Source organism: Bos grunniens, chromosome 11 (assembly GCF_055505025.1).
Source record: "Bos grunniens cultivar Pamir isolate PY7600 chromosome 11, Bosgru_T2T1.0, whole genome shotgun sequence".
Lineage (NCBI taxonomy): Eukaryota > Metazoa > Chordata > Mammalia > Artiodactyla > Bovidae > Bos > Bos grunniens.
This window is the reverse complement of record NC_141175.1, coordinates 1,632,474-1,660,109: the sequence shown is the minus strand read 5'-3', so window position 1 is coordinate 1,660,109 and position 27,636 is coordinate 1,632,474. Positions and strand designations below refer to the sequence as shown.

Below are 27,636 nucleotides of genomic sequence, written 5' to 3'. Positions count from 1 at the left end.
AAGACTGTTGAGAGTCCCTTCGACTGCAAGGAGATCAAACCAGTCCATCCTAAAGGAAATCAACCCTGAATATTCATGGAAAGGACTGACGCTGAAGCTGAATCTCCAATACTTTGGCCAACTCATTGGAAAAGACCCTGATGCTAGGAAAGATGGAAGGCAGGAGGAGAATATGGTGGCAGAGGATGAGATGGTTGGATAGTATCATGGACTCAATGGATGTGAATTCGAGCAAACTCCAGGAGACAGTGGCGGACAGAGGAGCCTAGCATGCTGCAGTCCGTGGGGTCACTGACAGACACGACTGATGACTGAACAATAACAACAATCTGGGATCTTTAATTGGAGCCTGTGGGATCTTAGTTCCCTGCCCAGGGATTGAACTCAACCTCCCTGCATCAGGAGATAAGAGTCTTAGTCTCTGGGCCACCAGGGAAGTCCCAGAGATCTTTTCATTTCGGGTCCTAAAGCACCATTTTAACTGGTTTTAACCACGGGTACGTATGACTTTTAGACTTAATGAAACTAGTTTCTAAAAGAAAATTTTGTCCTCTAGTGCCTGAAGCTACTCTTTCATATTTTCCACCAAGGAGGCTGTAAACAGCAAGAGGTTTAAAACCTGATGGTTCAAGTAAAAAGCCAGGGCCAGGGGCAGCCCCTGCGTGCTTCCGGTCACACGGCAATGGGAAGGAGGAGGAATGAGAAGGAGGGGGCCCACAGGCAGGAAGGTTGGCCTTCTGGGGGGCCCTGCTGGAGATCTGGCTCAGTCCGCCCCCGCCCAGCCCTCAGTCTGCTGGCCCTGAGCCCTGAGCCCCCGGACTGTGGTCCCTGGCGCCAGGGGTCCTGTTGGATGCAAACATGGCCACTGGCAGGGACTGACCCTGGCCTCCCCAGGGGACTGTGGGCTAGGAGGTGAACTAAAAGTGAAGCCCGCCCTCCAGCGCCAGCGCGGGCAGGGGCGGGGCTGAATAGTGGAGGGGCGGGGCGGGGGCGGAAGAGAGGCGGAGTGGGCAGGGGTCTGCGACCCAGCCGGGCCGGGGCGGGGCGGGGTCAAGGCGGGGCGCCCCGGGCCTGCCCGGCTGGAGTCCGGGCCGCCCGCCGGGTCCCGTGACACCGGCCGGAGAGCGCGGCTCACAAGCGCCAGCGCGGCCGGCGGCGGCAACATGGCCTCGGAGGCGGACCTGCGCGCCCGGCTGCAGCGCGCCAGCCAGGAGCACCTCCTGCGCTTCTGCGCCGAGCTGGCGCCGGAGCCCCGCGCCGCGCTGCTGGCCCAACTCGAGGCCCTGGAGCCCGAGGCGCTGCGCCAGCACTGCCAGCGCGCGGCTGCTGCCTGCGCGCGCCCCCCGGGCCCGCCGCCCGACCTGGCTGCGCGCCTGCAGCCCCTGCCTCTTGAGCGCGTGGGCAGCGCGAGCGAGGGTGACCCCCAGACCCGGCGGCTCTGGGAGGAGGAAGGTAGGCGGCCGGGGTCCCGGCGGCGGGCGCCGCGGGCGGCCGGAAGGGGCCACGCCCACGGAGCGGGCCGAGCGGGGCGCGCGGGGAAGCGGAGCTTGGAGCTCAGTTTGCCTTCTTCGTGAAATCGCCTGCCTTCTCACACGTACCGGCTCGGGTTGGTTCTGGGGCCGAATTCCCTGGGGGCGTGCTTTGTGCTGGGCGCCCCTGGATGGCCAGCTGCCACTTACTGACAGTAGGGGACCCCTGGACACCTGCACAGGCTCCGTTTCACAGCAGTGTTGGCGAGTTGTGCTCCTTGCCTCTTGGCCCGTAGCTGAGGCTGTTGCTCTTGGAGTGGAGTCTCCCCCGGGTCCCCGCCGGCGGCTCCGAACGGGCCCGCGGGGTGTTTCCTCTGAAGGACCCAGGAGGGCGTGGTCAGAACCTCGGCAGGGTCGGTGAGGCCCCGGCCCAGGTCAGAGTGTCATTTGGAAAGTTATGCGCTGTGGCTCGCAGCCCCAGGCTCAAGTTTGGTTTGCGCTAAAATGAAGGGGTGGTTGTGTGGTGGGTTTCGGGAACCCCCTCATGGTGCCCCCTGCCTCCAGGTTTCCATCAGATCGCCCTGAACAAGGTGGCCGTGCTGCTGCTGGCTGGCGGGCAGGGCACCCGCCTGGGCGTGACCTACCCCAAGGGCATGTATCAAGTGGGGCTGCCCAGCCAGAAGACCCTGTACCAACTGCAGGCAGAACGGATTCGGCGGGTGGAGCAGTTGGCCGGCGAGCGCTACGGGACCCGCTGCACTGTGCCCTGGTGTGCGCACCTGCATTCCCTTGGCCCCGGAGTGATTCCCCTCCCCTACCTTGTGTAGCCCCAGTCCTGCTCCGCACCAGGACTTGAACCCCAGCACAGTCCCAGTCAGAGCCCAGCCCCCACCCAGAGGGAGGCCTGCCAGTCCCATCTGCCAGGGGGACTAGGCCCTCTGCAAGGCTGGCTCAGCCTTGCCTCCCTTGCAGGTACATCATGACCAGTGAGTTCACGCTGGAGCCCACAGCCAAGTTCTTCAAGGAGCATGACTTTTTCCACTTGGATCCCAACAACGTGATCATGTTTGAACAGCGCATGCTGCCTGCTGTGTCCTTCGATGGCAAGGCCATCCTGGAGAGGAAAGACAAGGTCGCCATGGCACCAGGTACGCCTGTCTCTGAGGCAGGAAGGGTCTGAATGTGGAGGAGGGCCGAGAATGTGGAGCTAGGTCGGGGTCAAGAGGCCTGGGACAGAGGCCAGAATATGCTGCCCAGAGGCTGCGTAGTCCTGAGCAAGGGGCCTCCCTTCTCTGGGCCTTGATTCCCATCTGTCACGTGGAACAGCCACAGGGCTACTTGGATGGCGATAGAGCGCGCCCTTAGGCGCAAGGTCCAGCCCCGAGGGGCCTCCCCTGTCTCTAGCACACCATCAACTAGAGGCCGGCCAGAGCCTTTGCAAGGCCCTTTCTCCTCCGTCGGCAGATGGCAATGGGGGCCTGTACAGCGCGCTGGAGGACCACCAGATCCTAGAGGACATGGAGCGGCGAGGAGTGGAGTTCGTGCACGTGTACTGTGTGGACAACATCCTGGTGCGGCTGGCCGACCCGCTCTTCATAGGCTTCTGCGTGCTGCGGGGCGCCGACTGTGGAGCCAAGGTGAGCCGGCGCGCGCCTCGCCCCGCCCGGACCCCGCCTCCTCCTCCAGCTCCGCCCTCATCCCGCCCCGACCCCGCCTCCTCCTCCAGCTCCGCCCTCCAAGCCCCGCCCTCCTCCTGCCCCTGGCCCCGCCTCCTCCTCTCAGCCCCGCCCTCCCCGCCCCGCGTCCCCGCCTGCCCGGTCCGGCCCCAGTCAGTTTATCTGCCCAGCCAGCCATCTATCCATCCTGTCGAGGCTGCAGGTGGTGGAGAAGGCGTACCCTGAGGAGCCAGTGGGCGTGGTGTGCCAGGTGGACGGCGTCCCCCAGGTGGTGGAGTACAGCGAGATCAGCCCCGAGGTGGCGCAGCTGCGCGCGCCAGGTGGGGGCCTGCTGTACAACGCAGGCAACATCTGCAACCACTTCTTCACCCGAGACTTCCTCCGGACGGTCACCAGGTGTGCGTGGCAGGCGGCTTCCCGGCCAGCCTGGCTGCAGGGCCTGAGGGCAGACCTGACCTTCTGTGGGTTGCAGTGCAGAATGGCTGTTGAGTTTAAACAAGCTGGAGGCACCAGAGAGCTCGGCAGCTGGTGCGGCCGAGTGGGCCTGGCCCTCCTGTAGAGAGGCTGTGCCGGCGGGTACCACCCACCCCGGGGCTTGCCGCTGCCACTGTGCTTGGTCAGGGGTGAGGCCGATGGTGGCCAGCTCTCTGGCCAGCAGAGACAGGGCTCAGCTGGGCTCTCACTGCCCTGTGTCCATTGTGTCCGTCTGTCCAGTTGCCTCACCTGGCCAGGCGTGCGGGAGGCAGGCTGGGGCCCCGAGGTGTCCCATCTGAACTGCGTCTTACCTCCTGTTGGCCTCGCATCCCCAGGGAGCTCGAGCCCCTGCTGCAGCCACACGTGGCTGTGAAGAAGGTCCCCTGTGTGGATGAGCACGGGAACCCAGTAAAGCCGCTGCAGCCGAACGGGATCAAGATGGAGAAGTTCGTGTTTGACGTGCTCCCGTTTGCCAAGTCAGTGCAGAAGCTGTCTTTGTTCCTGCCCCCACCCCCATCTGGTGGTAGTTCTGAGGCCCAACAGGCAGGGAAGTGGAGGCCATGCCCCTTTGCAGGGGGGCTGGGGGGCTGCAGGAGGGTTTTGGTGCAAGAAGCCCAGAGGAAGCAGTCCCTGGGGTGGGAGCAGAGGGCGCGTCTAGAGCGGTCGGAGCCCTTGGGGTTGTGGACTTGCGGGGACACCTGTGCTTCCTCTTGAGTCCCCCTCTGCCCTGGCCCGGGGCCCTGAAGCTGTTTCCAGGGGAAGTAGCTGGAGCTGCCAGGGTAGGTGGCCCCCACCTGGGGTCCCAGGTTCTGGGGGTCAGGCTGGTGGGAAGGGGAGGGAAGAGAGGACCAAAGATAGCTCCGGAGTCTTGGAACAAAGACTCACGCGTGCTCGGGGGCCCAGAGAACAGACGCCCACGTAGTCTGTGTCGCTCCGGCCTGGCTTTCAGCTGCCGGGGCCCAGGGCGTCTGGGCCAGCACGTCGGGTCTGCAGCTGTCTCCCCTGCTCCCCCAGGAACTTCATGGCCTTCCAAGTGCTGCGGGAGGAGGAGTTCTCCCCACTCAAGAACGCTGACTCAGCCGACAGGGACAACCCCTCCACGTCCCGGCGGGCCCTGCTTGCCCAGCACTGCCGGTGGGCCCTGCGGGCAGGCGCCCGCTTCCTGGACGTGCACGGGGCCCAGCTCCCCGAGCAGCTCAGGTGAGTGTGGGCAGCGGGGTGTGGCCCGAAGGACAGTGATGTCAGGGTGTCACAGCCCAAGCCGCACTGCAGGGCCCTGCTGTCATGGCTGCTGAGCTGGGGTGGGGGCTTCTGCCCTGGCACCACACTGAATGCAGGTGGCCGTGTGCCCGGTCCTCGAGGTTGCTCAGGGCCCCGGGGACGTGAGGGCCGCATCTTCCCAGGCGGGGCACCCAGAAAGCAGCAGGCAGGTCACTTTCTAGGGTGGGGAAAGAATAGGAACTTAGGTTCCACCCCACTGCCCACAGCCACCTCCTGAATCTGGCTATCCAGGCTGTGAGATGCCTGCAGAGGGCAAGGAGCATTTTCCAGACCAAGTCAGGGCCTGTCGTTCTGGGGTGGTGTCCGGGGCTGCGTGTTCAGAGGAAGAGGAGATTGCCTGGAGGAGGGCTGCGGGTGTGGGGGATGGTCTGCTGGGTGGGCAGGGGCTGGCCGGCTTCCTGGTGGGTGGGGCCAGGGAGGGCGCTGGGACAGGACCCTGAACTGATCCTGAAGAGTGCACCCCCCAGCCTGCCTGGCAGCGCAGAGCCTCCAGCCATCTGTGAGATCTCCCCGTTGGTGTCATACGCTGGAGAGGTGAGAGCCGACCGGCGGCGGGGGCTCTGCTGGGGTTGGGGTGGCGGGGTTGGACGGGGCAGGCTGAGCTGGACGCTTGGCTGGGAAGTCACAGCTCTGCCACGGTCAACTGGCAGGGTCAGCGGTCCCTCAGTGGCAGAGGACTGTCCAAGACCTGGGGTGCAGTGAGCTGTCAGAAGCCTGGAGGGGCTGGGGAAGGCAAAGCAGGTCCATCTGAGCCTGGGGTTTGGGCTAGTGGGAGCCTCTCAGTGGGAGGACAGCCCGCTGTGCCTCCCGTGGGCAGTTCTGGCCAGCCCTATGGGAGGGCTGCACAGGCCCGGGAGCTCGAGGTGGCATCCAGCCCTCGCTCCTAGCAACCTCTCTGGCCCTGCCTCTCACTGGCTCCGGGCTGACCTGGGGCCTCACCCAGTGGACCAGGAGGTGGGATCCGGTCATCACGACCTGCTCGTCTCCAGGGGCTGGAGAAGTACCTGCGAGGCCGCGAGTTCCGGCCCCCACTCATCCTGGACGAGGCCATGGCCAGGGAGCTGCGGCCCTGACCCCTGCCAACCCTGGGGCCCAAGACTCAGGACGCAGCCCCACCTGGGCTTCAGGCAGGAGAGCTGCTCTGCGATTCTGGCTGCAGACCGGAGACCACAGAACGGAGCAGGCTTCCTCCACAGGGGTGGGAGGCCTCCCGCCACCAGGGCCCTGGGAGCCGGGTGACCCCGGGCCTGCAGGGTCCCTGGGGGCGCTCTGGCTTCACTCCTGCAGTGGCGTCCAGGCTGGAGGCAGAGGGACTCGGAGGACTGGGGTGGGGCCCAGGCCGGTGCGGCAGGTGCTGACAGGCGCACGGGCCTGTCTGAGCTGAAAGGGCTCCTGTGCGCCTGCAGACCCACCTGGCGGGAGCAGGAGCAGCCATGCTGCGCTTTTCTGCAGCGACGGCAGAGCCTGCAGGGCTCTGTGTTGGGAGGGACAGCTGAGCCTGGGGGTCACAGCCAGGCGCCCCTTCCCTGCCCGGCTGCGGCCCACAGCAGGTCCGGAGCTGGCTCTCCGGGAAGCTTGGCCTGCATGCCTGGCACAGTTGTCTCGAGTTCCATCCAAAGCTTCAGCCCCCAGAAAACAGTGGGACCCGTGGAGGGCGCCGCCCTCCCGCCCCCGCCCCAAGCCTACAGGGAGCTTCTGACAACACGGTGCCCGCACTCCTTACCGCCCCACCCAGGGAGGGGTGGGCACAGACCCTCACTGCACACCCTCAGCCTGGTCAAGGTGGGGAGAAGCCGGCTGCCTCTGGTCTCTCTCCACGGGCTTGGCTGCTTGGGGCCGCTTCCCGCCTGGAGAACAGCACAGGGCGCCTGCCCCTCCTCCTGTGAACAGCCTCCTAAGTGCCGCCCTCCCCGCTCCTCCAGCCCACGTGCGGCCGTCTCCCCCAGGAAGGGTGCTGTCCCAGGGGCTTCAGTGGCAGTGAGCCTCCCGCCTCGGGTGTGCCGGCAGGGTCAGGGCCAGGCCCAGGGCTGTGCCTCCACCCAGGCTCTAACCTGTGCCTTACTTGCCTTCTCCCAGCTGCTCCACAGGCCAGCAGAGGGCCTGGGGCAGACGAGGGTCACCAAGGAGGAGGCCGAGGTTGAGGGTCCCGCCCGGCCCAGGGGCTCCTCACTGCCACGACGGGGCAGCCTCTTTCGCAAGTCGAGTTCGTTGGGTAAACTATTAAAACAGCTTGCTTTCACAAAGCCTTTTTATTTTCAAATAATTACACCTTCACGTGAGGTTTCGCTCAGCGCAGAGAGGTCCCGGGTACACCTCGCCGTCTCCTGCAATGTCTGTCCTTCTGCGATGCGAGGACGCCGTGACCAGGAGACCCTGGTCGTGCTGAGTCCTCTCTCCCGGGTGAGGCTCCCTGTGGGTTGGGGGTCCCATGGCTACAAGCATCTCCCTCCTGCTTCCTTAGGAGCCACGTGCCCCATCATCTCTCACCCAGACAGCTGCTAGTTGAAGCAACTGAGTTTTGAAAGATGGACAAACTCAGTTTTCCCAGGATGCAGGGATTTCCAGTCAACACCAGGTGCTGGGATCCAGCCCGGCCTGGCGAGCGCGCTGTCTGACCAGCGAGTGGCGGAGCGGCACTGGGTGTCCCGGGTCTGCGTCCGTCCAGGGGCTGCAGCCTGCTGGCCCTGCGGAAACGAGAGCCCGCAGGCTGAGCTGGTATCAGGAGACTGACTTTATAGTGTGTGGGCAAGTGGACCTGAGTTTGGTTTCATGACAGATTCTTTGAGGTAGCCTTTAGGTCTGTGTTCATTAATTGGCTGAAAGGAGATCCTTCCCTTTTAGTTCAAAGGATTGGAATCAAACAGGAAACTGTGTCTACTCCAGATTTAGCTAAATGGAGAAGGCAGTGGCACCCCACTCCAGTACTATTGCCTGGAAAATCCCATGGACGGAGCCTGGTGGGCTGCAGTCCATGAGGTCACTAAGAGTCGGACACGGTTGAACGACTTCACTTTCACTTTTCACTTTCATGCATTGGAGAAGGAAATGGCAGCCCACTCCAGTGTTCTTGCCTGGAGAATCCCAGGGACGGGGAAGCCTGGTGGGCTGCCGTCTATGGGGTCATAGAGAGTCAGACACGACTGAAGCGACTTAGCAGCAGCAGCCTTCAACCAAGAAAGTTAAAGTGAAAGTTAAGTCGCTCAGTCCTGTCCGACTCTTTGCAGGAGACCTGGGTTAGAGGCAGACGATTTAACCTCTGAGCCACCAGGGAAGTCCTTCAACCAAGAGCGGCCTCTCAAATCCTTAACCTTCAACTCCAGTGAATAATGGTCCCTACACAAACCCTTTTAGTTTCTGCTAGCGTTGCAAAAAGCCGGGACACTGGAAAGAGATTGTGGCAAGCTTAAGTACTTCAACTGCCTTCAGGCTCTAATCAGCCTTTCCAGCGCCCTCCTAGCCCCCAGTGACGAGGCTCTTTCCAAACCCTGTTCATCATCAGCTCAGAGAAACAAGTTTCCAGTCTGGGAATGAATGTCTTACCACACTCAGCTCAACTGCAGTAAAGTAGCCCCTGTCTTGGAAAACTAAAGTGGTCCAAATGGTGGTGGTCCCTGATGAACCTCAACGTGTCTCTGAACCTGTTTCTTTTTGCTTAAGCCCCCCGAGATACCCACCACTCGCTCTCCTCAATTCTTCCACCTCCATTGATTAGGCCAAGACATCGTAGAAAATACCACGCTGGAATTTCTTTCTCCCGAAAGGGGAAAGAATTCTAGGAATTCACAGTAACAAAACAGCCAACAAAGTGGATTGACTGTTCACCGCCTTTGCTTTGCTTTGCCTCACAGTCCTGGAGCTGTTTCTGGAGACACTGACCTATTTGTTGCTATTGAATCAGCTACCACCCTCCTTATGGGCAACATCTCCAGCTGATAGTAACAAAACCCACAGCTCTTCCCGTCAAGACTCAAACTTAAGTCACTCGAATCCTCTCCCCAGAACGAACCAATAGCCTTAAGTAGAGAAGCCCCTCCAGGTTTAAAGCCTGTGACAGGGTTCCAGGGCTCAGGGCCTCCCCACCCCGTGCACACTGCTAAACGGAACCTGTGAGAAAGCCCAGTGGCTGAGGATGGAGGTCTGTCCAGGGCCTGCAGGCCATTATCAACGCTGCTGCCCCTCAGCACCCTCTGGCTCTTAATCCCCACCCTCTACAAGCACTCCTGCTGAAAGCAGCAATTTTCACTGTAGTTACGTCGTGTGTTCCTTAGCACAGGTGCACCTTCAGGAACACTGTGGGTCTCGTTCAGGACCATTGCAAAACAAGGAACCTCACAGCAAAGCAAGTCACGCCGACCTTTTGGTCCCAGTGCACAAAGAAGTTCTTTATACTCTTCTGTAGTTTACTAAACATGCAAAAGCATTGTGTCTAAAAAAACGGATGTACTTCATTAAAAAATACTTATTGCAAAAAACTGCTCACCATTAACAAGTTATTTTAAAAGTAACATCAAAAATCACTGGCCACAGATCACCATAACACATATAATGACAAAAATGTCGGAAAAGTTGCAAGAATTACCAAATGTGACAGAGACAGGAAGTGAGCAAATGCTGTTGGAGAAATGGTGCCCATAAACTTGCTCAATGCAGGGTTGCCACAAACCTTCAATTTAAAAGACATAGTATGCACAAAGTGTGATAAGGGAAAGTATGCTAACACGAGGTGTGCCTGCATTCCAGCTAAGGCTAGCCAAGACCTCTCAGATTCCACTTGGGAAGGACAACAACGCACCTGGACATGAATGCCCCGAGGTTTCACTGAAATTCCTTCCTTTCACAAGACTTAAAAGCTGATTTGGACGATATAAGGTTTCCTGCAGGCTCCACGCCATTACAGCATTGGGACGACTTACTATTCTGCTCTCCTCAAACCTCTTCACAGGAAGCCATCAGCAATCTGTTAAAACTGTTCTGTTTTACAGGGACATAAAGTCTCCGTGAAAAAACTGCATTTGATCAAACAGCATCGATACTTAGGCCGCCGTATCTTGGAAAACACCAACAAAAGTAATATTCCTCTCCTTGGTCTCGAAATGGCTATTATTTGCTACAGGTGCACCTTCTTAACTGCAAACCCTTTGCCATGCCCGAATAAACTCAGTTTGCTGACCAAACAGCTGGCTACTTTTACGGTTGACAGGTCCGATGGATGAAAACCCCCGGGCTTCTAACTCCGTAGCGGGCCCCGCGTCATTCCGCCCACCCAGCCGGGCCGGGCACCAACTAGGTCAAATCCAACCGGTGTGGGGGTGGGGCAGGGTCCAGCCCTGGGGTCCGCAGCTCAGGGGCTCCCGGCTGACGTGGTGGAGCAGGGGACACCTGCCCGCGGTCAGCACTGCCGTGAGAAGCCCTGGCTGATCCTCGATGCCCACAGGCCCCGGGGGAGCCGCGCGAGGGCGCAGGACGGCTCAGCGGCCCGGAATCCCTCAGGAAGCCTGTCCCAGCGCGGGGCAGCCACGGCGGTGAGCTGCGCGCAGGCGCGGCCGTGTGGGCGTGACGTCACCGCGCACGAGCAGACGCAGAGGGCGTAGGACCCAAGCCTGCCTTCAGCCGAGTCGCGACGACGGACGCAGGCGCAGTGGGGCTGCGAAGGCGCGGCAGAGGCGCATTGGCGGCGCGGCGCGATGGGCGGGGAGTTGACGGCGCCGCTATGGCCGGACACCCGACTCAGACCAACTGGTCTCTCAGCCCGGCTCGAAGTAGGGCTTCCTGACGCCGCCGGAAGGCGAGGCCCTTCGGGCCCCCGCGGGCGTCATGTACCCGCCGCCGGCGCCGGCGCGTCGGGACTTCATCTCGGTGACGCTGAGCCCCGGCCGGAGCTACGATGGCGGCCAGGGCCTGAGGCGTCGCTCCTGCTGGCGGGTGAGGGGCGGGCCGGGCGGCCGGGTCGGCGCTTCCCCGGGCTGGGGTCTGGGAACCGGGCGCGACTGCGGCCGGCCTCGCGCGGCCCAGGCGAGGAGGGCTGCGGGTCCCTCTCGGCCGTCCACTGTGGGCACAGACGGTGTCTGCGTGGAGTTTCCTTTCTCCAGCTCCGACCGCTGGGGCTTCACAGGTGGCTCGGCGGTAAAGAACCCGCCTGTCGAGGGGAGACGCGGGTTCGATTCCTGGGTCGGGGTGACCCCCTGGAGGAGGAGGTGTCTCCCCACTCCAGTGTGCTGGCCGGGAAATCGCATGGACACAGGCGCCTGGCGGGCTACAGTCCATGGGGTTCGAACCGAGTGGGACGCTGCGAGTCACTAGCACCCACGAAGCCGGTGCGGGTGTTGGCTGCAGTACCGCTCCAGCCTGCGGCCCCCGCTTGGAGGAAACGTCCCCGGTTCAGAAGCAGCAGAGCCCCACGCTGGGCCTCGGGAATTGCTCCTCATCCTCCCGGAGTCTGACACGGCGGGAGAGATTGCTCCGTGTGCTCCTTTCAGTAAAATGGTCGTTCTCTGTCCCTCAGAAATGGAAGCAGCTGTCGAGGTTACAGCGGACGGTGGTCCTCTTCCTGCTGGTGGTCGTGATGCTCTTCGGCCTCTTGTCCTATGTCCACGTGGCCGACGAGTGGACAGGTACCAGCTTGCATGATCCTCGGGTGTCCTGAGGGCTGACTAAGGGGTGGCACAGCGATCTGGCAGCGGCAGGAGGCCCAGACTTCAACGCATTGGCGGGAAGTGAGATAAGGAGAAGCCTAGAATGTTCCCAGCACCCCGCTATAAGGTGGCTGTTAATCTGCCGTGTGTGACTGTTTCCCAGACGTCTGCTGTGAGAAGCGGCCTGTCGGCCGGCCGTCTCACACCGACATCCAGGTCCGAGGGTACAGGCGGAGTCTGCACGCGCTGCGCTGCAGGCGCTTCCTAACATGCACCGCAGTGCTGGGAAGGAAGTGCAGGTGCCGGCAGGAGGGGCAGCTCCCTCCTGGGTTCTGCTCGCGGCTCCTTGGAGGAGGAAAGCTGCAGAGCCCGCGGCTGGCTCCCGTGAATGGCCCGTGTGCCACCGTGGGCCTCCTCGAAGTGGAAAGATAAAGGCCAAGTGTGTGGGTTGTGGTGGGGTAAAGACAGAAGCTGCGGGGGCTATGGGCAGGCTTTGCTTCCCTGAGGCCACTCTGGAATTCCTTGGCCTGCCCTCTGCGGAGGCCCCAGCCTGTCCTTTTCCAGGAGGGCTGGCTGTGTAGGTGCTGTTTCCAGCGCCCTTTGACTCTCCTCTGGGCCTCGAGGCGTATTGGAGATAAAATAGATTCTCCTGTTTAGCTGTGGACAGCAGGTCGGCGGCAGCAGGGCAGATGAGACCAGCAAATCCTCCCGTCTTGCCAGCTCCTCAGAAAGCAGCTGAGAACCCGGAGGCCGTGGCGGGGCTGTCGCCTCAGGTACTTGGAGTAAACTGAAGGTGGAGTCGCAACTGGGGTCCAGGCCAGAGGCGCTTCAGCACAGCGTGGGCTGTTTGAGAGGGACTGGGAAGAATTCTGCTTCCTGCCGTGTGTCTGAGGTTTTCACCTGAGGCTCCTTGCTCTGGGCTGGGGGGATGGAGGAGACGCGGAGAGAGGAGGAGGGCCATTCTGTCCTCTGTCCTCTTGGCCCATCTGCTGCTCCGGGTCCTTGGGAGGTGAGAGAGACTGGCCCTTTTCTCTGGGATCTACTGGCCGGGGGCGGTCAGGCGGGGGCTCCACTCTGGACCTGCCCAGACAGAGGTTCTGGGGCCTCCGCATCACAGTGGGGTCAGCAGGGAGGACTGGGAGTTGGCAGGTGCGTGGTGCCTGCCATCCAGAAGGGGTGGGGGCAGGGGTGAGGCCGCGTCCTGGGGAACCCCGAGCCGTCCAGGGGGGCGAGCGAGGGCGGGGGAGCACGTGGAGACTAGAGGGCGAGGCGTCAGCCAGAGCCAGGGCAGGTCCCACCCCAGGAGGGCGGCCGGCCTCTGAGCGCCCAGGGTGCTCTGTGCCAGGTGCACGCTCCTGTGGGTTGGGGTGTCCAGGTGTGCCCAGGCGCCCCCAGGGAGAGGCTCTGGGACTGATGCCGGCCTCAAGCCCCACAGGCTGCCTGCTCTCACCCCGTCTCTCTGGAAGGTCTGTGTGTGAGAGAGCCGGTTTCTCCCTTTAGAGCCAAGAGCATTCCTTCTGTCACTTCTGTGCCCACTCTTGTGTGTTGACTTCACGGTCACGTGACAGCAGAACGTGGCTGTTTCTCCTCCGAGAGACACGTTTCCACACCTCAGCATCCATGACCTGGACTCTGGGGTCCAGGAGGGGCCTGGGATGAAGGCGTGGACATCCACGTCTCCTGTGGAGCGAGTCTCGGGGCCCCTGCGCATCCTGAGTCCGCTGGCACCTCCTCTCTGGGTCCGATGCCGGCACTCGTCCCCGAGACCTGCTTCATCCATGGAGCTTTGTTTCAGCCGCACCTACTCTCGTGACCTGGGGGCCCGGCTCGGTGGGGTTTGGATCTTGGAAGGGGGTGTCTTCACGGATCCTCCGCCAAGGTGTCCGTGGGTGCTGCCGCCAGAGGCTTTTCCATTCACGGGTCTGTGTCCTTGGGAGCTGGAGGAGTTGCTGTCACAGCCACTGTTGGGGGGCTGGAGCCAGGATGAGTGCGGCCTCCCACGGCGCTTTGTCACTGACCGGCCGCCTCTGCCGCAGCCTTCCGAGGCTGAGGTGGGAGTCCCGGGTGCAGGCCTGGGCAGTGTTCTCTGTGGCTCCATCGACGGGGATGGGGTGGTTTATCCCTGCCCTGCTACCCTTAGGGTCTGACTCCCAGACACGCTCTGGCCAGGGGCTTAACTGACTCTCCAGGGCTACATTCACCCATCGGCAGAGCCTCCATCAGGGAGTCAGAGCCAGGATCTGACGAGAAAGGGGCTCCTCCCAAAGCTGCGCATCGTATGAAAAGTGGAAAGCATTTCCTCTAGGAAACGGCAGCTGCTCAGCCAGTCCACAGCGCTCCCTACGTGGCTCCAGGTCTGACGGGACGGGCTGCGTCCTAGAAGCGGGATGGAATCATTGTACGAGTGACTCTTGTCTCTGTCCAGAAGCCCCAAAGGCATTTCCGACGAGGACCCCCCAACCTGCAGATTAGAGCGCCCGATGGAGACCCCCAGGAGAGAAGGCAGGACCGGGCCCAGAGGAGGGCAGAGGTGGTGGGCGAGGCTGGCTGGGGAGCAGAGGCGCAGAGAGACGGCCTCAGGTACCGGGAGCATCAGAGATGGTCTGATCTTGGGAACCAGTGTTTTCTGGTTTTTTTGACAAAGTGCTAACAAGTGTTTTCCTGTGTTTCACACCGTGCGCCCTCGCGGAATAGGGTGTCTGTGGCTTGTCCATTCGCGGTCCCCTGGGGAGCGTGCGAGTTTGAGCCTGAGCTCGGTGGCAGCCTTGGGGCATCCACACCTCTGTCCCTGCTCTGAGCGTTCACGTTTCTCTCCCTGTAGTTGGAGGGGAGCAGGGACCAAGCCACAGCAGGGCACTGAACCTCCTGGAAAGAAGGCAGAGCTCCCTGCCAGGCCTTCCCCAAAGGCAGCAAGGATTCAGGCCAACCCAGGTAAGGTCCGCCTGCCGCCTCCGGCCTCAGCTGCTGTTCGTTCTGAGTGTCGCAGCAAAGGACACGCTTGAGAGTTGGGGTGGCTGTGCAGCTGCTGCTGTCCCTCGAAAGCTCGGCTCAGCCTTGGACACCCAGGTGGACCAGGCTCCTGTGGGTCAGGCACTCTATAGCTTTGGTGACGACGTCTGTCTCCCGGACAGATGTCTTTCAGTATCCGGTGCTGCAGCCATTTTAACTTTTATTTTGTATTCTAGTAGAGGTGACTGACAGTGTTGTGACAGTCTCAAATGAGCAGGGGAAGGGCTCAACCGTACACACACGTCCGCATCCTACTGCACGCTTTTCTGTGTGTGGAGTGCCGTGTAACACTGAGCAGGGGTCCGTGTGCTGTGAGGTAGATGCTGTGTTTGCCCGTTTAGAGTAGAGCAGTGTAGACGAGGCTGCCCAGACTCGCTAACTACGTCCTCCCCGCTTTCACTCCCCCGGCACCGTAAGTTCATTCTCTGCGTCCGTGGGTCCCTTTCTGTTTTGCAACTAAGTTTACCTGTATCATTTTTCCTTAGATTCCATGTATAAGGGGTGTCACAGAATACTTGTTTTTTGTCTGAGCTACTTCCTTCACTGTGACGGTTGCGAGCTCCGCCCATGTGGCTGCAAATGCCATCACTTCACTCTTTTGCGTGGCTGAGTGAGCTTCTGCTGTCTGCATGTAACGCGTTTTCTTTCTTTGTTTCTCTGTTGGTGGACGTTTAGGTCGCCTCCATGTCTTGCTTTTGTAAACAGTGTTGCGGTGACGTTGGGGGTCGTGGATCCGTTCAGTCGTGTTTCTCTCCGGATCTATAAGCCAGGAGTAGGTAGCGGGGTCACATGGTAGCTCTATTACTAGTTTATTAAGGACCTTCTATATTGGTCAGACAAGGTTTTCTTGTCCGGGTCACCAGCGCCCGTCACGTTTGATGTCCACAAGCCAGACTGCACACCAGGCACACTGGGTCCTTCGCTTTCGCTCCTTCGCTGTTTCGTGGAGGGGGGTCCCTGCTGGGACCTGGTGCAGGCTGACCAGCCTGGGCCGGTGGCATCTTCAGCTGGGCCTTCACTGCAGCCTAAGGTGCCCCCACAGCAGGCTCACTCGCTGTGGGGCCACAGGGCAGGTCTGCCTGGGTGCCCACACCCTGCTTTCCTCCTCCCAGCCCCCCAGAACGAGCGCCAGAAGGCTGTGGTAGACGCCTTCCTCCACGCGTGGGCTGGATACCGCAAGTTCGCCTGGGGCCACGACGAGCTGAAGCCCCTGACCAGGTCCTTCAGCGAGTGGTTTGGCCTCGGCCTCACGCTGATCGACGCACTGGACACCATGTGGATTCTGGGGCTAAAGAAAGGTACCTGCCCGTCCCTGTGGTGGGCTCGAGCTCGCCGCGCGTGACCCTCGGGCCCGAGCGCGCCTGGTCTGGGAGGCGACCACACGCTGCGTCCTGCTGGGCTGTGCTTCCCCTTGTCCTGGCTGCCAGCGTGGCTGTGCTGGCCGCGGGCAGCTCTCTGTCCTCACACATCCGTGCGCCCTGCGCCTCCTGCAGAGCGCCGAGCGTGGTGGAGGGTGGAGTCCAGGGGCGTCTGCAGCCCGTGTTTCTGGCGGTCAGGAGGGCCCTGTGGGGGGAGGCGGCACGTGATCCGACGCGGTGGCCGGCCGCGCCCCGAGTCTCCCTCAGGCCTTGTCGGTGGAGACAGGGTGAGACGGGTGGCGTGTCCTGGGTATTTCTGAACTGGCGCGCACGGCCCTGTTCCGTCTCACACTTGCACTGCAGGCCTCCAGCCACTCACTCTCTCGTGCTTCTCTGTAGCGTGGCTTTGACGTTGAGCACTTGTGCTCACGCTGCACAGCCTTCCCCCAGCTGCACGCTGGCCCCATGTTTTCTGTGCGGTTGGAGGACTCCTGGGCCCCCCTCCTGCGTGAGGAGGTGATGTCGGAACCCTGCAGGGGTGTGCAGAGCCCTGAGGGCGCGGCCAGGAAAGGCTGGCCTGTTCATTTGTTCCTGTGTCTCTGCTGTTCCACGTGGCAGAATTTCAAGAAGCCAGGAATTGGGTGTCGAAGAGGTTATTGTTTCAGAAAGATGTGGACGTCAACCTGTTTGAGAGCACAATCCGGATCCTGGGGGGGCTTCTGAGTGCCTTCCACCTGTCTGGGGACATCCTCTTCCTGAAGAAGGCTGTGAGTGTCCCGGCGTCGGGTCTGCTCGCTTCCTGGGGGGACTGGGGTCTCAAGTGCTCAGCAATCAATGCTTTTCTCACGGGATTAGGCTGTGGCGGGCGTTTGTTTCCGGTTCTGTCTCCTCCCGCTCTGGCGTCTGTTTCCGAGCACGTGGGTGGCTGAAGCAGCATTGTGCCAGCCTGCTGCCTGCCCGTGAGGTCATTCTGAACGAATTGAGTCCAGCTCGGTTTTTGTAGCTGGCCAGGGTTGGGTCAGGTGAAGCCAGCATACTCGGGTCTGTCCACGGAATTAGATGAAAAGGGGTGTTGGGTTCACCATCGTGTCGTGGAGACAAGGCCGCCGAGCAGCAGGAATCGTTGACTCATCGCTGTGTTATGTGTCAGGAGGATTTTGGAAATCGGTTAATGCCTGCCTTCCGAACACCCTCTAAGATTCCATACTCCGATGTAAACATTGGCACTGGAGTTGCTCACCCACCCCGATGGACCTCTGATAGCACGGTGGCTGAGGTGACAAGCATTCAGCTGGAGTTCCGAGAGCTCTCTCGTCTCACGGGAGATAAGAAATTTCAGGTATGGGGGGGCTCTGCCCCCGGCTGGTGCGGGTTTTCTGCGGGGCCGTCTCCGGCTCGTGGAGGCGAGTGCAGGTCTGCGTGGTTGTGGGTGCTGGGCCACGAGACTCGCGTCGGTGTTGGTTCTTGTCTCACGTTCTCCTGCAGAATCGCATTTTCTGGTGATGCCAGAGGCGCAGATGGGAGAGGCCTTGACTGGAGGCCGAGTCCTCTGCCTGGCCTGCGGGGCCCCGACAGTTGACGGCTTGTTCTGCCGCGCTCGGCATGGCCTGGTGTCCACTTGCCGTTGTCCTGTGCCCTCCTGCAGTGGCGAGGACCGCCTGCTGAGTTGTGGCTGAGTGCCACGGGGTGTGTTGGAGCTCTGGGTTTCGTAGCCAGGTCAGCGTAGGTGACGTCGTCGTCGTCCCGTTTGTGGCGCCCTGACGGGGCCCACACGCTGTCCCGGGTGGGCAGCTGGAGTGGGGTGCCGGCCTGGCTCCGGCTCGCGGCGCTGACTGTGCGTGTGGAGGGATGGTGGACCTGTCTCTGTGGCTGGCTCTGGTTGTCTCTGTCTTCAGGAGCGTCTGCCACCTGCCTCCACAGGGACTCTCCTGTGGCGGGTCTGTCTGCGTGTCGGCATCCGCTGAGCTTTCCTTGTTTCCTCCGCTCACCCCATCTCGTTTTTGTTGAGATGTTTGTGTCGAGAGGTCCCGCCGTCTCCCGTAACCGTGGCTGTCTGTGCTCACGCGTCTGGCTGTCGTCCCCCTCTAGAACTGTCCCCCCCACCCAAGCGACCCCAGCACTGTTCACCGACTTCCCGTTTGTCACTCCACCAGCCTGGGCAGCCAGGTAGGCTGTGCGGAGCTTTCCCCGTGCTCAGTGGCGTCTTCTCCTGCCGTGGCTGCAGTCTGGGTGGCCAGTGAGCCTGCTGTCTCAAGGTGGCAGGACCGGTCAGGATCCTTCCTTTCTCAGCTTAGAGAATCCCTGACACAGTGGACTTGTTGCTGGGCTGATGACTGCCAAGCTTCAGCTGGTGTGCCGCTGGGTCGTTGGCGGGAGGGCCCGGGCTGGGTCCACCTGTCCAGACGTGCCTTTGTCCGCCATCCAGCTGTCACTTGTCCCTCCTCACGGGGGTGTGACGGTGCCTCCAGTTGGGTTTGATTTTTAACCAGAGGTGTGTTGCCGTGTGTGTGTCCACGTGCCGCGTGTCTTTTGCGTAGGAGGCCCAGCAGGTCCCCGGCCGGGCACTGCCGTGAGAGGCCTGTGCCGTCCTGAGGTTGGGACGTGGTCACACCACACAGGCCACTTGCTTCTGACCTGTCCTCCTGGCTCAGGGCTGGGAAGGGTCTCGAGGACAGCTTCAGTCCCGCGGTCGGCTGCCGGCAGCCCCTCTACCTAGCTCACCTGCTCACCGCCCCCACCGTCTGCCCAGGAGGCCGCAGAGGAGGTGACGAGACGTGTGCATGCCCTGCACGGGAAGCTGGACGGGCTGGTGCCCATGTTCATCAACACCAACAGCGGCAGCTTCACCCACCTGGGCGTGTTCACCCTAGGCGCCAGGGCCGACAGCTACTACGAGTACCTGCTGAAACAGTGGATCCAGGGCGGGAAGAAGGAGCGGCAGTGAGGCCTGTTTCTCTGCCTTCGGGGTGGCCCCCCGGGCTCGGGGTGGCGGGGCCCTCTGTGGGGAAGGGTGTTTCTGTTCATCCTATATGCAGAGCAAGGACCGGCCACCGGGGTGGGCAGACAGGGGTCTTCCTTGGGGTTGTGGCTGCTCGGTCGTCGGCTCCGGCGGGAGGCAGCCAGGGCCATGTGGGCCTCCTCACGCTTAGCACTTTGACACTGAAAACTCACACATTCCCAGGGAGCAGCCTGGTCGCTCCTTGTTCAGTTATAAAAGAGATAAACCCCAGTGGGGTGCTGGGATCCTCTCAAGCCTCAAGCCTGGGGGTGACTGTGGCCCAGGAAGCGTCACTGACTGGGAGCCCGCAGGCTGGTTCAGGCTGACCCCATGGGGCTGGCAGGGCCGGGCCTCATAGATCCCAGAACGGGGACAGGAGCTCGGGGTCAGCCCTGTTTGTGGACCTGAGGGCTGTGCGCCCGCCTGGCCAGAGCACACAGGCCCCGCTGGTCTGCATAGGCTGCTGGAAGACTACCTGGAAGCCGTGGACGGGATCAGGAAGCACCTGCTCGCCAGGTCTGAGCCCAGGAAGCTGACCTTCGTGGGGGAGCTCAACCACGGCCGCTTCAGCGCCAAGATGGTGAGTGGGAGGGTGTTTCCCTGATGCGGCCTCAAGGCAGCGTGGGGACCCGGCCTCTGTGCTTGACGTCTGATGGCTCTGAGTGGGGACGACCGGGGGGACCTCGTGATCCTGGCCGTGGAGCGGGGCGGTCCCGGGTGGATGTGGGTGTCCCGTGAGAGCAGCAGGAGGAGCTGAGGTCTGTGGGGTGCCAGGGCCCCCACCCCGGAGCCCCCACCTCCTCCAGGTCCCCTGCCCTGCCCCGAGTCTCTCCTTCCACGCTCTCGGGGAGCCCCCACTCCCAGTTGCACCCCGTCCTGCTCTCCTGCAGCCAGGGCTCTGTCAGCCTTTGAGGTGGTCCTTCCAGAAGCTGCTCCCCTGCCCGTGTGGGGCCCCAGGTGCTTGGCCCGCAGCCCAGTCCCCTGTCTGAGGCCTGACGGCGCTGGACCTGCTGCTGAGGTGACCCTGTGGTTTCAGGACCACCTGGTGTGCTTCCTGCCGGGGACACTGGCTCTGGGTGCCCACCACGGCCTGCCTGCTGAGCACATGGAGCTGGCCCAGGCACTCATGGACACCTGCTACCAGATGTACCGTCAGATGGAGACGGGGCTGAGCCCCGAGATCGCACACTTCAACCTCCACCACACGAAGGCTGTTAAGGACGTTCAGGTGAAGGTGAGCCATGCTGGGCCCAGGGCTGGGCCAGATGGGAGTGCTGGGAGGCACCTCCTGAGCCCATGTGCCTCCCCAGGCGGCCGACAGACACAACCTGCTGCGGCCCGAGACCGTGGAGAGCCTGTTCTACCTGTACCGCCTCACGGGCGACCGCAAGTACCAGGACTGGGGCTGGGAGATCCTGCACAGCTTCAACACCTATACGCGGGTGAGCCCCCGCCGTGTCCCCAGGGCCTCACTGTCACCTCCCAGGGGCTGCACTGGGAGGCCCTGCCCTGCTGTGAGGGCCCAGGGGTTGGGGCATCTGTCTGTCTTGTCTGGGGGACAGCTGTGTCGGGAGGGTCCCTGCAGTGGCCCGAGGCGCACAGACCGTGTCTCTGCTGGGTCCTCCATGTGGCTTGGGCAGCGTGTTTCCATCCAGCAGTCGGTGACCTCTGAGCCACTACTCCCCAGGCCGGGGGCCCCAACCCGCACCACCCCCTGCTATGCCCAGGGCCCACTGCCCACCCTGGCAGGGCTGCGACTTGACCTTCGCCCTGTGGCCCCTGAGGTGGACTCTACACCCCTCGGGTGGCCTTGGGGCCTTTGTGAGGCCTGCACAGGTTTTGGAGGTGGCACTTGGCATCTGGTCACTGAAGGGAACCATGGCTGACATCCAGGTGGCCATTCCCTCTGGGCTTTGGAGTCCTCTCCGCCCCACACCCTGCCCTGGGGGGCCGTGTGTTCTGGGCTGGGCCAGGCCCCGGGGTGCGCGCCTCTGGCTGGCAGCCCTCCAGAGGGCTGAGCCAGCATCGTGACTTGCGGCCTCGGCTCTCGAGCAGGTCCCCTCGGGCGGCTATTCTTCCATCAGCAACGTCCAGGACCCCCGCCACCCCCAGCCCAGGGACAAGATGGAGAGCTTCTTTCTGGGAGAGACGCTCAAATACCTGTATCTGCTCTTCTCCGACGACCCCGACCTGCTGAGCCTGGACACCTACGTGTTCAACACAGAGGCTCACCCCCTGCCCATCTGGGCCCCCTCCTAGGGCGGGATGGCTCACGAGTAGGCGCTGCCCAGGAGGCTGATATGTGCTGTCCGTGAGGATGCCTGTCGGCAAGACCCGGGCCCTGACCTTGGCTGTTGAGGTGTCCCCTCAGCTGGCGGCACGTGCTCCGGGCCGGGCTGGTGACAGAGGCCGGTGGGCCACAGGGCCAGGATGTTTCGGGGCCTCATAGCTGCTCGGGGTGGCCACTGGGCGTCCGGTGCTCTGCTGTTGATTCTGTGCTCCTCGCCTGGTTCCTGTTGGATCACCGTTTGGAACACATAGGAATAAATGGGCGGTGTGATTCTGGGGATCCTGTCCACTCAGTGAGTTTCTTCCTTCTTCCTAGAAAATCAAATCAAATGACTACATTCCTGAAGCCTGAACACTCTCCTGCTGCCCTGCAAGGGCTTCCTCGGGGTCCTGGGCATCTGGTCACCCCAGGCCACTTTGGCCCAGAGCCTGCGATATGAACAGAGACAGTCTTGGGCACAGCCCAGTACAGCCCAGCCTCGGGATCACAGCCTGTGAACACGCCCGACGCAGGGGCTCGGGGCGTCCTGACCTCATGGGGATTCGGGCTCCTGGCTGGCTGTGGTGTTTACACGTTGGACTCAGGGATCCGCCCCTGCCTTTACAGGGCTGGGCAAGGCTGGGGGGCATGTTCACCGGCTCCCAGCCCAACAGACGGGACTTCTAACCCACGATAAAAGTACACTTGTTCTGAATGGCATGTGCTTTGTCTTTATTTTCTGATTTCCAGCGTGAGGTCGGCACAAGGGCTGCGGCAGATCTGGTGTCCCGTGTCCAGACGTCGGCTTTGGCTCTGCCCCGGGAAGTGTGGAAACGTCCGCACACAGCACTTGTGCTGGGCAGGCGGCCCCAGGGTGAGGGTGTGAGATGCTGGCTGTGGGCCTCAGTGGGCCCTGTGCTCCGCCCGCTGCCCTGGGTGTGGGCTGCCAGCGCCTGCTGCTCCTCTCAAGGCGCCTGGCTGGCCTGTCAAGTCCCTTCTGCTCAGCCAGCAGCACCCATTCCTTAGGGCTGACCAGGGTGTGAAAGTGAAATGAAAAGATGCGTGTTCCTTGGAAGAAATGCTATGACCATCTAGATAGCTTATTAAAAAGCACAGATGTTATTTTGTCAGCAAGGTCTGTCTAGTCAAAGCTAAGGTTTCTCCAGTGGTCATGTATGGATGTGAGAGTTGGACCATAAAGAAGGCTAAAAGCTAAAGAACTGATGCTTTCAAACTGATCTTGGAGAAGACTCTTGAGAGTCCCTTGGTTCTGCAAGGAGATGAAACCAGTCCATCCTAAAGGAAATCAGCCCTGAATATTTGTTGGAAGGACCAATGCTGAAGCTGAAACCCCTATACTTAGGTCACTTGATGTGAAGAGCTGACTCATTTGAAAAGACCCTGATGCTGGGAAAGATTGAAGGTGGAAGAAGGGGACGACGAGAATGAGATGGTTGGATGGCATCACCGACTCAATGGACATGAGTTTGAATAAACTCCGGGAGTTGGCGATGGACAGGGAGGCCTGGTGTGCTGCAGTCCATGAGGTTGCAAAGAGACAAGAGCGAGTGAAGTGAAGTGACCACGGTGTGGCTTTCCAGCAAGAAGCCAGATCCACGGGCTGGGCCCAGTCCCAGGCCAGCGCCCTCATGGGCCGGGCTGACCCTTTCCCCGGCTGTGTGAGGAGACACGTTGCTATTGCTGGCAGACTGCAGGGGCCTCCCCACCGCCCTGGCTCAGCCGTAGGTGGCACTTGGTCCTGACGGCCCTCCTGTGTCCATCCTGTGAGGCTGCCATCCCCCTCTTGCCCACGGGCCCAGCGGGGCTTCTACCCACATGTGAGCAGGGCCTGCCTCTTGGGGCTGCCTGTGTGCAGAAACCAGCCGGAGGGCCCACAGTGTGCCCCACCACCACCCTGCAGCCCAGGAGCCGCTTCAGCAATGGTTTGTCCGGACTCTGGACCACAGGCTTCGTCCTTGACGTTCCGCAGCCCGGCGGGGCACAGTCGGCCCAGTGAAGCAGATTGCCCCCCACCCTGGGCCAGCCTGGCCCCAAGCAGGTGGACTTGGGGGCCGCAGGGGCCATTGCAGTAGCTGGGGATGGAGAGCACGGCTGAGAAGGGTGGAGGGTCACTGGCGCAGCCGTTGGTTGTGGAATCTCGGGTTTTCCTGCCGTGGTAAAGGCCCACGCACCCTACGCAGGACAGCACGCGGAGCTGAGGACTCTGCTTTATTCAACAGCCACGTTGACGAGGTGGTGTGAGCATGCCACAGTGTCCAGGGCCTCCGACGGGACGGATACGACTGGACACGCCCGACAGGCCAGCAGTGTTTGTCCAGTGCCTCCTTGGGCAAGGCCCTGCCCACCCTGGCACGGCTCCAGCTGCAGGAGCCGAGGCCTGGTGCCTGCCCCAGCCGGTCGTCTCTGGCCCTGCGGCGGGCAGCCTTCAGCCCTGGAGCCCCGTGGACCTCGCTGCCTCCACCCACTTGCCAATGAGGGCAGCCTCCAGCCTGCGGGCCTCCACCACGGATGCGGGGTCGTCTGGGTGGGAGCCTCTGGGGGCGGGCAGGGAGGCACTCAGCTGGCCGGCCTTGAGCCCTGCCACCCTCGCCCGCCCCGACCAGGCACCGCGCCCTCCCCAGGCGGCGCACCTGAGGTCCAGGTGGTGCGCCCCCCCGCGGATGGCGATGGCGAGCACGGACGCGCTCAGGTTGCTCTGGATCTGTTGTGGGAGGAGCCTGTGTCAGGGGCACGTGCTCACCACCTGCTCGTCCCAGCAGGTAGGATGCAGCCCCCGCAGGGGCTTGAGAGTAGCCTCATTAGAAAGGAAAGATGACCGTGAACGAGCAGATGCCAGGCCACGGGAAGGAGACCGGGAGCCAACGGAGGGGGCGGAGGCAGCGGTGCCCGCGGGCCCAGGCTCCCGTGAGACTCACCCCGCCCCGCGCCCAGGGGTCCAGGTCTCCGTTGGAGAAGATGATGTTGCTGGCAGCTGTGAGGTCTGAAACAGATGGAGGGAGCGTGGTGGGACTGGGGGCCCCCTCACCCTGACCCAGGGGCTGGGTCCTGGAGCCTGGGAAGGAGCCTGCTCAGTGCGGTGGGAGGAACCGCGCCCCGACCCCCGCCGTGGGCCTCACCGCCCCCCCCAAAGCTGGTCTGCAGCCAGTCCTGCCGTGGCCACACGCCCCACGTGTCCAGGCAGTACTGCTGGCGCTGGGCTTCAGTGAAGGGCAGCTCGGGGAAGAGGTCGGACACGTTGTTGCTGGAGAACGTCAGGCTGATCTCAGTGCAGACCTGCGGGCCACCACACTGTGATCAGGCCAGCCCACGCAGCCCCGGGCCCCCAGCCCCCTGTACCCGGCCGCCCCGAGCCCCCAGGCCCCCGTACCTGGTAGTCCCAGGCCTTGGCATCACTGCCCAAGCCGCAGCCCGTGGGGTCAGCACAGGCCTGATACTGCAGGTAGATGTCGTAGCAGGGCTCTATGCCGGAGGAGTTGTACACCAGCCCTGAGGGAGAGGGCTGCTGGGGCCAGGGGCCTGGACACCCACCCTGTCCACTTAGAGGGGTCCTGCAGGGGTCGGGGCTCTCAGGCCCAGTGGATCCAGCGAGGACTGGGTGTTGGTCCCAGGGGACGGGCTGTGCTGTCCGCTCCGTCCGGGTCGCTCTGGGTGGCGGGTCAGCCCAACTGACGTGCCCCCTCCCAGCAGGGTGGGCTGGGACGGGGTGTGTTGCCCTTTGACTGGGGGCCTTCCAGAAGGCCCCGGAGCCATGCTCCGCAGGGGGTGGCCCACGGGGGTGGCCACTTCCTCCCAGGGGCTCCCCACCCCGCACCGCCCTCCTGGGGCCTGGCTGCCGCCCACCAACTTGGGGCCCCCGCGCTCAGCACCGGTCCGGGCAGGGGGGCAGACGCACCGGCCAGTGCACGAAGCCCCGCGATCCTTGAGCTCTCGCTCAGCAGCCGGCTGCAGCCAACCTGGGGGAGCACGGAACACCTCAGCAGCCGTGCCGCCCCACCCCTCCCTGGTCCCAGGGCTGAGCGGGCACAAGGCCCCGGGGCAGGCCCGGGTGCCTTTGAGCACCCCAGGGTGGCTGGGCCCCTCCCCAGGTTCTGGGCGGCAGGGGCGGGTGACGTGCCTGGACGGGGTGGGCAGGAAGGTGACCCACAAAGTCAGTGGCGTACGGGTAGTCCATCATGGCCAGCACGGTGAAGGCATTCCGGGCGAAGCCGAAGAGCTGGGTGAGGTCCTTTGGTCCGGAGAGGGGCTGGCAGGTACCGAACTCCTGGCTGACGACGTGCGGGGCTGCGGGGGGGACGCGGGCCTGAGGGGGCTGCTGGGGGGGACATGGCCCTGTGGGGGCTGCGGGGGGGACGCGGGCCTGTGGGGGCTGCTGGGGGGGACACGGCCCTGTAGGGGCTGCAGGGGGGACGCGGGCCTGAGGGGGGCTGAGGGGGCTGTGGGGGCTGACACAGGCCTGAGGGAGCTGCAGGGGGGCGGGGCGGCGCGGGCCCACGTGGGGAGGCGGGATGGTGTTGGTTGGAGGGGGCAGCTGCCTCACCTCCCTGCTGGAACAAGTCCCTGATCTGCCGGAATGCGTCCTGCACGGCCCGGGCACACTCAGGGCTCTGGCCTTGGAAGTCCTGCAGGGAGGAAGGCTGTGGCTGCACCCACCAGCGGGGCTGCCCAGGATAGAGAGGGGCTAGGGCCTCGGCTTACCGCAGAGACGTCCTGGAAGAACTGGTAGGGGTCGCCGAGGCCTGCCGCTGAGACCACAGGGGCGCTGGCCGCCAGGGCCCCCGCCACGAGATGTGGGTACTTGATCCTCAGGTAGGCGCTGAGCATCCCCCCGTAGCTGGTGCGGTTGCAGAGTTAGCCTGGGGCACCCCCAGTGCCCCGTCGCCTGCAAGGGAGACTCGGCAGCCTCTCAGCGTGCATGCTGTGTGGCCAACACCCACGTCCTCTGCCTTCCCAGGGCCTCCCGCCCTGTGCCCCCCAGGACCCGACACGTCCAAGACCCACAGAAGTTCTGGGCGGGGCCAAGTACACTTGCTGGGGAGAGAAAGGAGACGCTGACGCACCTGCCGCCAAAGGCGATGGCCGGGGCATCGGGGGCCTCGAGCTCCTGCCGGAGCGCCCGGAGCAGCCCTGCGAAGTCAGCCAGGGCCTGCTCCACCGTCAGCAGCTCCGTGTACCCACGCCACGTGGACCGCTCACCGAAAGGCAGCGACTTTCCGTAGTAACGCTGCAAGCAGGTGGGCGGCAGGGGTGGGAGGCGCTGACTCTGAGCCCCCAGAGCGACACCCCCACACCGCCCAGCCCCAGCCGGTACCCACGTGCTCGGCAAAGACGACCAGGGCCCCCTGCTGCTCTGCCAGCTCCAGGATGAATCCTGAGTTGTTGGCGAAGGACCACACATCCCCCTCGTTGCCGGTGTAGAAGAATATGGGCCCCTCGCCCCTGTTCCAGAACTTCTCTGTCGGGTGGAGGCGAGTGAGGGGTGGGGGAGGGTGCCCCCCTCGCCAGCAGCGGGTGCTGGCGCTGTTCCCGGGGCGGCTCACCTGTCAGCAGGAACCGCTGGAGAAAGGTCTTGTTCCCAAACCTCTCAAAGTTGAAATGGTCCAGAAGCTGCTCGAAGTAGGCCTCCTGAAACTCAGGGTCCTTGGATCTGTGGGCTAGAGGGCACCACGCTCAGCGGGGTCGGGGGAGCCATCAGGGCCATGGGGGACGGGCTGGTGGGTGTCGATCGAGGTGGATGGGAGGGAGCCAGGCAGGGGGCACGGGGATTGGGGGTCCGGCAGGGGTCGCGGGGGGGATGGGAGGGAGCCGGGTGGGGGTATCGGGTGATGGGAGGGAGCCAGGCGGGGGTATGGGGGGATGGGAGGGAGCCAGGCAGGGGTATGGGGGGGGATGGGAGGGAGCTAGGCAGGGGGCATGGGGATTGGGGGCCCTGCAGGGGTCGAAGTGGGGGGTGGGAGGGAGCTGGGTGGGGGTGCAGGGATTAGGGCCTGGCAGGGGTTGTGGGGGGGGATGGGAGGGAGCCGGGTGTGGGGCACGGGGATTGGGGCCTGGCAAGGGTCGCGGGGGATGGGGGTTGGAGCCCAGGGCTGAGTGCAGGGGGCCTGGCGCGGGTTGAGGGGGGTGTGGGGGCGGGCCCTGCAAGGGTCGCGGGGGATGGGGAGTGGGGCCCAGGGCAGGGATGGGGGCCTTGGGCCACACTTACCCCTGGCCTCCAGGCCTCGTGGCTGCAGCCCCAGCAGCAGAACCAGGGCCCAGAGCAGGGTCGGCCAGGGATGGGGGCTCATGTTCACTTTGCCCGGCAGCTTCGGGTCAGGCGGTTGGGGTCACATGACCAGAGGAACCCCTCACGTGACGGCTGGGGCGGCGCTGTGAGCAGCACTTCCCTACCCACCCAGTGCCAGCTTCCCGGCCCTTCCGTCTGCGTCACCGTGGAGACGGTCACCGTGGGGGCA

The 27,636-nt window shown here is 63.0% G+C and overlaps 3 protein-coding genes and 1 long non-coding RNA gene across 9 annotated transcripts; 2 read left to right on the top strand and 2 right to left on the bottom strand.

Annotated features, from left to right (window-relative positions):
* Window positions 1-1,046: 1,046 nt before the first annotated feature.
* UAP1L1 (UDP-N-acetylglucosamine pyrophosphorylase 1 like 1) lies at window positions 1,047-7,143 on the top strand. 2 transcript variants are annotated; one of them, XM_086324101.1, is made up of 9 exons: window positions 1,047-1,452; window positions 2,034-2,238; window positions 2,442-2,617; window positions 2,934-3,106; window positions 3,348-3,541; window positions 3,955-4,095; window positions 4,634-4,819; window positions 5,368-5,434; window positions 5,890-7,143. In XM_086324101.1, exons 1-9 carry the CDS (start codon window positions 1,164-1,166, stop codon window positions 5,971-5,973), a joined length of 1,515 nt encoding a protein of 504 aa, XP_086180227.1. In that variant the 5' UTR covers window positions 1,047-1,163; the 3' UTR covers window positions 5,974-7,143. The 2 variants fall into 2 exon arrangements, with proteins under 2 accessions (XP_086180227.1, XP_086180226.1); XM_086324100.1 differs by having other exon boundaries at window positions 3,955-4,170.
* Window positions 7,131-10,768, bottom strand: LOC147362229 (uncharacterized). The gene is made up of 2 exons (XR_015136032.1): window positions 9,693-10,768; window positions 7,131-7,584 (listed from the first exon to the last, which is right to left on the bottom strand). It is a non-coding gene; the product is annotated as an uncharacterized LOC147362229 (long non-coding RNA).
* On the top strand, window positions 10,584-21,881 carry LOC147362228 (endoplasmic reticulum mannosyl-oligosaccharide 1,2-alpha-mannosidase-like). 3 transcript variants are annotated; one of them, XM_086324098.1, is made up of 13 exons: window positions 10,584-10,822; window positions 11,403-11,511; window positions 12,176-12,305; window positions 13,958-14,112; window positions 14,354-14,463; window positions 15,654-15,839; window positions 16,518-16,666; window positions 17,050-17,238; window positions 18,649-18,839; window positions 19,357-19,477; window positions 19,934-20,131; window positions 20,208-20,339; window positions 20,953-21,881. In XM_086324098.1, exons 1-13 carry the CDS (start codon window positions 10,585-10,587, stop codon window positions 21,154-21,156), a joined length of 2,112 nt encoding a protein of 703 aa, XP_086180224.1. In that variant the 5' UTR covers window position 10,584; the 3' UTR covers window positions 21,157-21,881. The 3 variants fall into 3 exon arrangements, with proteins under 3 accessions (XP_086180224.1, XP_086180223.1, XP_086180222.1); XM_086324097.1 differs by having other exon boundaries at window positions 10,594-10,822; window positions 12,190-12,305; window positions 21,503-21,881; XM_086324096.1 differs by having other exon boundaries at window positions 10,594-10,822; window positions 12,190-12,305.
* Window positions 21,882-23,382: 1,501 nt separating this feature from the next.
* On the bottom strand, window positions 23,383-27,606 carry DPP7 (dipeptidyl peptidase 7). Of its 3 annotated transcripts, none has more exons than XM_086324102.1 (13): window positions 27,387-27,606; window positions 26,725-26,838; window positions 26,500-26,639; window positions 26,245-26,408; window positions 25,883-26,018; window positions 25,725-25,806; window positions 25,302-25,468; window positions 25,080-25,140; window positions 24,555-24,673; window positions 24,304-24,460; window positions 24,103-24,167; window positions 23,818-23,888; window positions 23,383-23,721 (listed from the first exon to the last, which is right to left on the bottom strand). In XM_086324102.1, exons 1-13 carry the CDS (start codon window positions 27,466-27,468, stop codon window positions 23,613-23,615), a joined length of 1,467 nt encoding a protein of 488 aa, XP_086180228.1. In that variant the 5' UTR covers window positions 27,469-27,606; the 3' UTR covers window positions 23,383-23,612. The 3 variants fall into 3 exon arrangements, with proteins under 3 accessions (XP_086180228.1, XP_086180229.1, XP_086180230.1); XM_086324103.1 differs by having other exon boundaries at window positions 25,332-25,468; XM_086324104.1 differs by lacking the exons at window positions 26,500-26,639; window positions 26,725-26,838; window positions 27,387-27,606 and having other exon boundaries at window positions 25,883-26,066; window positions 26,245-26,359.
* Between the last annotated feature and the right edge of the window lie 30 nt (window positions 27,607-27,636).

Excerpts from the sequence above, each read along its gene's own strand:
- UAP1L1 (XM_086324100.1), top strand. The coding sequence starts at position 1,164 with ATGGCCTCGGAGGCGGACCTGCGCGCCCGGCTGCAGCGCGCCAGCCAG. Across the intron at positions 2,618-2,933 it reads CAAGGTCGCCATGGCACCAG|ATGGCAATGGGGGCCTGTAC; the intron begins GTACGCCTGTCT and ends CTCCGTCGGCAG. Across the intron at positions 3,542-3,954 it reads TTCCTCCGGACGGTCACCAG|GGAGCTCGAGCCCCTGCTGC; the intron begins GTGTGCGTGGCA and ends TCGCATCCCCAG.
- LOC147362228 (XM_086324098.1), top strand. The coding sequence starts at position 10,585 with ATGGGCGGGGAGTTGACGGCGCCGCTATGGCCGGACACCCGACTCAGA. Across the intron at positions 10,823-11,402 it reads GGCGTCGCTCCTGCTGGCGG|AAATGGAAGCAGCTGTCGAG; the intron begins GTGAGGGGCGGG and ends TCTGTCCCTCAG. Across the intron at positions 20,132-20,207 it reads TTAAGGACGTTCAGGTGAAG|GCGGCCGACAGACACAACCT; the intron begins GTGAGCCATGCT and ends GTGCCTCCCCAG.
- DPP7 (XM_086324102.1), bottom strand. The coding sequence starts at position 27,468 with ATGAGCCCCCATCCCTGGCCGACCCTGCTCTGGGCCCTGGTTCTGCTG. Across the intron at positions 26,839-27,386 it reads ACGAGGCCTGGAGGCCAGGG|CCCACAGATCCAAGGACCCT; the intron begins GTAAGTGTGGCC and ends GGTGCCCTCTAG. Across the intron at positions 25,141-25,301 it reads TTCCTGCCCACCCCGTCCAG|GTTGGCTGCAGCCGGCTGCT; the intron begins GCACGTCACCCG and ends GTGCTCCCCCAG.